General features: G+C 50.0%; 1 protein-coding gene across 4 annotated transcripts in view; it reads left to right on the forward strand.

Moving 5' to 3' along the window:
* GPR107 (G protein-coupled receptor 107) overlaps positions 1–7,288 on the forward strand; it is an 83,246-nt gene extending 75,958 nt beyond the window's left edge. For all 4 annotated transcript variants that reach the window (XM_032257594.1, XM_032257598.1, XM_032257595.1 and 1 more), the window contains one exon: positions 2,231–7,288. In XM_032257594.1, coding sequence (XP_032113485.1) covers positions 2,231–2,327 — 97 coding nt within the window. In that variant the 3' untranslated portion in view covers positions 2,328–7,288. The remainder of the gene's footprint in view (positions 1–2,230) is intronic.
* Positions 7,289–8,003: the final 715 nt, after the last annotated feature.

Here is an 8,003-nt window from a genome sequence, read left to right on the forward strand (position 1 = left end):
AAATAAAATAAAATAAAAATCAAAAAATATATAAATATATATACACTGTGACCACTTAGCACTCCTGGACTTTCTAGAAAAGGTCCTGGGTTTTTCCTCCATGCTTTTTGCTTGTTATATTTCTTCTTTTTTTTCTGGCTTTTATATTTCTTCTTCCTGACTTCCTCCCATCCATCTTGGGGCTAGCTCCGCGTGTCTCATGACAGGCTTCCTGGCTTCCCAGTTTCCCAGCAGAGGGGATTCTTCTCAGCCCAAGCCATCACCCAGCTCGGTTCCCAGCACTCCTGTCTCTGTTGGAAGCCACCCTGCAGTGTCGTTCTGGAAGACCATCTCTCCCCTCCTGCGCTGTGGGCCCCCTAAAAGCGAGAAGTCCATTTTTTCCCCCTCTGTGACCTAGCACAAGGCCTGTCTTGAAGAATGAAAGTTGTTTTCTCTCTTGGCCCACCATGTGGAGAGGAGTATTTTCTTAGAGAAGGACAAGTAGAATATGTTGTCCCCAAGTCTGCTGTCGGGCCGTACTGGGGTCGCAGGGAAGGTGCTTTACCGCTTAGTGTCAGTGTGCACTGAACTGCTTGTCCTTTTTAACAAGACGCAGTGATCATGGGACAGTGCATGATTACTGGAGTGTTTCTGGAAGACGTGGGGTCGCATTTCTTTGTGGTCTGAGTAGCTGTGAAGAGGCACGGGGGCTACTGCGGGGCTCAGGGCAGGGGGCTCTCTGGCTTGTGCAGAGGCCCCACCTCCTGTGTCCTCATCTAGAGAAGGTCCCTTCAGGAGCAGCCTTGTGCACATGGATCCCTCCTGGGGGGAGTGTCTTCCTAAGGAGGCCAAGCCTGAGACAGGAGCCAGCTGGCAGGAAGTGATGCTGGGCAGCTTCAGCTGAGGCATGTTCCTTCGTCTTGGGGTATGCTTTTAGACTCACAGCATCTGTGGGATCCAGCCACATGCCTTGTCCCAACTTTGCTGTAAGTACAAATAACCAGTGAGTCTGAAGGAATCATTTGAGAAAGGTCTCAACCCGGGGCGGAGGGAGGGATTCTTTGAGCTTGGGTGCGGTAGCACCTTGATGGCAAGAATGAAGAGACGAGGAAGAGGGGGAGGTTTTCTTCCCTTACCCCATACAAACATTTACTTACCATGAGGTCCGGCTGCATGCACTCTAGATGGGTCACATATAAGGCCCCTTTGTCACCATTTGTAGGGAAAGGGATGAGGTAGTTGGCAGGGGGATGGGTTGGGTCCTTGGAGAGAGAGTGTTGAGTTAGTTGATTGATTTTACTGATGAGGAAATTTCTTTTGGTCCACAGTAGGGGAGCATAAGTCCTCATTGTTTCCTAGAGTACAGGGAGATGGTGGGCCCAGTGGCTTTGGACCCCGTATGTCTCCCTAGTTCTCCCGATACTTACAGAGCCTCCCAGTTCCTGCACAGACCAGCCCACCTTCTGTGAGGCAAGAGATCATCCTCTTGAGAAGGTGGGGCCTGTGCGTGTGATTGCTTCTGATGGAAGGGCTGCCTTGCATAGCTCACGCCCTGTGACCAGCGGTCTTCCATTCTTAATTCTCGAATTCAGTGAATGGCTCCATGGAGCTTCTCAGAGCCAGGCACCAGCAGACGGAGCCCTGGGAGCTCACAGAGTGGAGGCCGAGGCCATGCACCGATGCACAGCCATGTGACGTGGCCCCAGCCTGCAGAAGACAGCCAGTTCTCTGTCTACATGGCCAAAGAATCTGTGGTCCTAGAAGGCTCCTCTAAACCTGTGATTCTGTCCCCTGGCCCAGAAATGATCCATTGTGGCTGGTTATTAAAATATGTGGTTGGCTAATGAGCTTTCTTTTCTGAATGTCAGTTAAGACTCAGATTTCAGTCTCATAACCATAACGTCACATATCTATGCACCACAAAAATGACACAAGCTGTGACAAAAAGATTCATGACGATTGTAATAATGATAGCTGGTGTTTATTAATTAGGCGCTTTGGAGAATCTTGTTTTCCCTCATGACAGTTCTAAAAAGTGAGAATTATTTATTATACTTAAGCATAGAGAGGTCAAGGGACTTGGCCAAGGTTATACAGCTAGTAAGGAACAGGCCAGGAATCAAACTTAGATTTGTGTGTTTCGAACACTAACACCCATTATCAGTCCTAACCACCGCCCTGTGGTGGAGACGGCCTTTTACACTAAGAGACTGTGAGATGTTCCTTATCTTCTTTTTCTTTCCTTGTTTAGCGTGACGACATCTGGGGTGATGGAAAATATGAAGAAAGTAAAGAAGGTGACCAACGGCTCTGTGGAGCCCCAGGGCGAGTGGGAAGGCACCGTGTGACAGAGTCGACCTCGAGGATGGCACTGTCCAAGGAAACTTTTATTCACAGTCCTGTTGGAGAGCGAGAGCAGCTCCTACAGTGAACTATTGGCACCTCCGACAGTGACACCAGGGCACGTGGCTGGGAGCACAGTGCCGCGGAAACCTGACTCTGTACTCTTCTTTTATGGAAACTGGATCTGTGGCTGGTTAGAGGCAGCTGGAGTCCTCCTTCAGGTGGGAGTGGGAGGAGGGGCACAGGGAGGGGGAGAGGAAGAGAAAAGGAATTACTCATTTTAAATTTAGGTTTCTTTTTTTCTTCTTCATTTGGGAGCTCTAAGGTGTATGCAGTTGTGAACCCAGGTGTGGGGCAGTGGTGAGGACGACAGGTGGAGGGGGAAGGAAGGTGTGAGGTGTCTGTCTGATGCTTTAGGAAATATCTATAAGGACACCGGAACTTAGGAAGGAGGAAGGGGAGGGTGCCATCGCCTCTTCAGGAGGCAAACATGAATGAAAACAGGTGATTTTAGAAAGCAGAGTCAAAACCCAGCTTCGGATGTAGCACCTGCCCCAGGATTCCTGCCCTGAGCATTGCCCAGACCCTGAGAGTGACTGGGAAGGCCGCTCCTGAGGCCCAGTGGCCTTCTTTCCAACAGGAATAGGAGGCTATGATGTCACTGTCAGGTCATGCCTGTGGCATAGTCCAGGTGGTGGGAGGGGGTTGAGATATTGCCTGATGGATGGAAAGAAACATTTTTAAGCTCAAAAAGCATTATAGTCTCTGGAGTTCCCTGGACATCCACTCCCTAGCTGCCCAGAGCACCCCCTCCCTGACTGCCCAGAGCACCCCGTCTCGTTTCCCTTCATGCCTGTGGCTCTGTTTTGTGTGATCAGAATTTGGGAGGAAATGGAAAGGAGTTTTCCTTAAGGAGTAGCTGGTGCAGAATAGGTCGTATTTAAGCCGATACTTAAGTCCAAGCAAATCATCCCCATTAAAAAGCTTCTTGTGTAGGCTAGTAGGATTTCTAAATAGATGAATGCAACAGATTTGGTCCCCGTAGTCCAAGAGTATGTATGTGAACAAAGGGAGCACGATTCAACAGTTTCACTCAGGGATTTGGGGATGGTGAACTATTTCACAGAAACGCAGTGAAGTTCCTTTCCACATTTTCAGAGCCTGGGAATGAACACAGAGCTGCCTAAAGTGAGCAGTATTGCAGTTTAGAGAGAAAAGCATTTGAATATTGGGACAAGCTCAGAAGGTCCTATGTGACTAAGAGCTTAAAAGGAGACCAAAACATGGCCCCATCGCGGATGCTTCTTACTGCCTGGGGGCCGGCTAGGTAGGGTTGTTTCCAGAAGCTGGAGCCTACCCCTGCCTCGGCTTGTCAGAAAGCCACACTGTAGGGGGAACTGGGACCTATCGGGTTGATAATCGTGGTCTCTGGGAGTTGTTTTCTCACCTCTGGCTTAAAAGAGTCAGTGAGAAACCACAGGGTATGAGGTGGCACTTAGGTCACAGGTTTGGGAACTTGAAAAAGTCTCCATTTCAGAAAACAGTTGTTTTCCCTCTCCCGTGCCATTTTCTCTTCCTGAATGACTAGCGAGGAAGCGGGTGTTCTTTTTCTGCACTTTGGTTCTCCATCTGGGTGCTCTGGAGGTGCGGGCTGCCTTCTGAGGCAGGTGCTCCTGGAGGCTGCTATGGACGAATAGCACGCCCCTCCCCAGGCCACGGGTGCCCACCTGTCAGCAGGTATTTGAGGGAGGCATCCGTGTCTTCCCAACTTCAGGAGAAGAGTAAACGTGCCCTAAGTGTTCACTTCTGGACCCTTTTAAAGTTAAGTCGGGACTGGACTGTGTGACAGAGGCAGTTGGAGGATGGGAATCTTTTTAACACTTGGTTTTCCTGTGCAGAAACACAATACCAGTTTTTACAGAAATGTGTTGCAGTCTGTGCCTGCCAAAGCCCTCCTCAGTCCTTCCCTCAGAGGGACACGTTTGCTATTTCTCCCACAAGCAGAAGTTGTTGATGAGGTGATAGACTCCTTGGCAAGAACGAAAGGTGTGATGAAACCTCCCTGCTCGGAAGGGTCTCCGTGGAGGTGTCCTTATTTCACATGCTGGGTTTTGCCAGCAAGGAAGCCAGGGAGTGGAGGAGCCAGAGGGAGCCAGGAGGGTGTGTGGACAAGCGCTGGAGCCTCAGCCATCAGACTGGCACGGGAATGCCAGCATTGGGTGTTCAGATTCCACGCGTATGTCTGGGCTCGCTCACAGCATGGCAAGTGTCTGCAGTGCTAGTCCTGACCCTTCCGGAACAGCAGTGAACAGATGAGGTAAGACTGTGTTTCAGAAACAAAGATGGCCACAGCCTTCCTGACAAGCAGGTCACCTGGCCGTGTCTGTATTATAACTGGTAAAAGGCTTCAAGTCAGATTGATGATCAAGCAAAGTCAAAACCCCAGGCCAGGACTGGTGAAGCAGGTGGTGGTTCCAAGCTTTTAAAAAATTATTTAAGCTCTCCCTCCTGTCTGTGAATGTATCTTCCCTTTCTCCTTCACTTCATAGCTGTGGCCCACCGTTCATCTCTGCTGTTGCGTGAAGATGACGGATGGAGTCCAAAGCCAAGTGGCTTCACCAGCTGACAAGCCACCCTCCTGTAGCCTGAGCTTCACGGTCTGCTGGCTTCATTGCAATGCGGTGTTTGAATGGTTAAGGCCTTCAGTATTTCAAGGATTGGGCAAAAAATGTCGGATGCACAGAGCAGAGCCGTTGGTGGTATTTATAGCTTTGCTTTGTCCTCCTCACTGTTTCTGCCTACGCCAAATATCCACGTTTCCTTTGAGAAATCTGTGTGGACTGAAAGTGCTGCTGGCTGTGAAATTTAATAAAGTGTGTATGTTTCGCTAGAAAATTATTTCTCGGACAATAAGAACAGTCACTGATCTCTTAATCCTGGCTCTTAACAGTGGCCAAGGACTCCATCGGCCCATTTCTTGGTCCCTCGGTGCTTTGAAATTTAAGTGGCAATGCATTTCATAATGTTGAATATGACTCTGGTGAATGGTAGGAGGCCCTTGTGAGGAGGTGCTTGCTTCAGTGTGAAAGTAGCTCCTGGCCTGAGTCCGTTTAGTTTTCTTTCAAGAAACCACTTTAGAGTAAAACATCCAGGGCTTCCCCGCCCTGAACATGTCCGGCCTGCCAAGGCAGCACACAGCCGCCTAAGTCCCCTTCACATGGCTGTTAGGGTGAGAGCGCCTCCTGCAGGATGACCTCATCCAGCTCTGCACTCTCGTTCCACACCCTCCCTCCCTCTTCCCCCCCCTCCTCCTGCTGCTCCTCCTGCTTCTCCTCTATGATCCCTCCCCCTCCACCATCCCTCCTCTGCCCTCTTTCTCCCTGTGCCTATTGATCCCACATAGGCTCGTTCTGGGCACGCAAGTGAAAGGCTTTGGTGCATTGCGGCGCTTTCTCCCAGTCGCTGTGTGAGAGATGCATTTTCTAAGCCAAGGAGAATTTTCTCAAGGGAGTGCATACTCATGCCATGCATTATTGCTTTGGGCCGTATAGGATGGCCTTCCTCCACAGTAAAGCGGGCGTCATGTTTTGATACTTACAAGAGTCTACTCCAGGCAGCCAGTCCGTGCAGACCGAGGAGGAGCAGAAACGATGCCTGTTGGAATTGCAGGTGGCATTCTGGCCTTCTCCCCCATCCTGAAGCATTTTCTTCGAGGAAGGCTCTTAGAACATTAGACAGTCTGCTGAGGCTGTTGGCCCAGCTCCATACACCCAGTAAAACAGCGGAACAGTTCATGCTTTATGCTGCCAAGCTGCTGGATTTCAAAGGAAGCAGATCCTAGCCCACTCCTCCACCCCTGCTTCCACGCGCCACACTCACCCCTCTGCTTTTCTCCGACCCACCCCTGGCCTTGTGAGACTGACCGTAAGCCAAGTCCAGGATGCCTGTGGCCTGTGGCTTGATTCTGCCCTTTAGGATTCAGCAAGTTAATGGCTCCCCCGCTGCAGAAGTTAGACTTTGACTTGATACCTCTTGGTGTATCAAAAAGGTATTCATCTGGAACTTACTAAATGTTCTGAAAGACCCGCTCTTCACTCCAGTTCTCCCTAGGGTGTTTCTGGCAGGGCATCTTTAAAAGGCATCTACCTGAGTTGACGCTAATACTTGTCACCACCTGGAATGTAGTTATTGGTCGGCAGGCTGAACATACTCCAGATTCCCCCGAGGCCGCTTCTGCAGCCCGGCAATGCATCTGCGCCTCTCTTCATGGTTTACGCTTGAAAAATAGATAATGCTTTTAGATGGCTCACTGCCGGGACGGGGCCCCGCACATCTCAGGCACCGTGTAAAGGAGTGCGCTGAGATGGCGGGGGGTGAGTGGGCAGGGCTTGGCCCAGCCGTCTCAGGGACCTGCTGGTGTTCTGGCTGCAGGTGATCTGCAGGTCGGCCATGTGGGACGGCGTCCTGGCCAGAGTCAGAAAGGTCAGAATGAAACGGAACAGCTAACTCACGCACAGGACAGCTTATTGTGAGGCAGCGTTTTAGATTTGGGAGGGGGCAGCCAAAGGAGATGGGGAACCTCCAGAAGGTCAGCCTTTGGAGCATGTAAGATACTGTTACAGGGTCCAGAAATCATGTCTACACAGGGGGCTTTGACTCTTCCGACAGCTTTTGCAGATCGTACATTGCGTTTGCCTAGTCATGTGACCTCAGAGAAGTCAGACACATTTAATCCAGAAATAGTTTGGTGTGAGGGAGGGCTCGCAGGTCTGTACATAGCATTTGCTTTCCTGGTTAGAGGTTGGGACGCAGAAGCAGTTTCAGTATTTTTTTTTAACATTAATGATCATTGAGTATTTATGTAAACATATAATGTATAACGGGTGGGGGATCTGATCAGGGTGTTGTACAGGGTGAATTCTCTTGCCGTGTTGCAAATGTGTAAAATAAAGATTACCTGGCAGAACCATGCGTGTGAGATCCGGGGAGTCGCCGGCTCCTGGTGCTTTTCTCTCCTCCACATCCCTCTCATAATCTTTTTCTTTGTGGTTTTGGTTCATTAAATTAGTTAACTGCCTCCCACCAGCTCCTGCTGACAATAGTGACACCTACTAGAGAAGTCCCAGGCATCTCAGCAGATCTGTGGCTTCCCCAGTGAAGACCGAGGTGACTGAAAACCATTTGTAGGTTACCGATGTCCGGCTTATGCTGGAGGTGCAGGCGATGCCTCATGAACCGGTGTCAGGGCACTGCTGCCATTTGACAGGAGGTGACAGCAGGGGCCCGGGGCAGAGCCCGCTCTGTGACAGGCAGATGTGAACCTCCTCCTGGCATCGTTATCAGTAGCTCTCAGTTACCCTACATTGTGAGAGAAACCCAGGATTTCAGACTCAAAGCATTTTTAGAAGTCATTCAGTCCCAAAGCCCGTATTTTACTAAGAATGTTTTAAATTGAGGCATATTTTACCTACAGTAGAATCCATCCTTTTTTTTAGTGACATTTTGGAGACAGAGTTTCGCTCTTATTGCCCAAGCTGGAATGTAATGGCGTGATCTCAGCCCACAACAACCGCCACCTCCAGGGTTCAAGTGATTCTCCTGCCTCAGCCTCCCAAGTAGCTGGGATCACAGGCGTGCTCTACCATGCCCAGCTAATTTTGTATTTTTAGTAGAGACGGTTT

Source organism: Sapajus apella, unplaced genomic scaffold (assembly GCF_009761245.1).
Source record: "Sapajus apella isolate SASKATOON/1434 unplaced genomic scaffold, GSC_monkey_1.0 scaffold97, whole genome shotgun sequence".
Taxonomy (NCBI): Eukaryota; Metazoa; Chordata; class Mammalia; order Primates; family Cebidae; genus Sapajus; species Sapajus apella.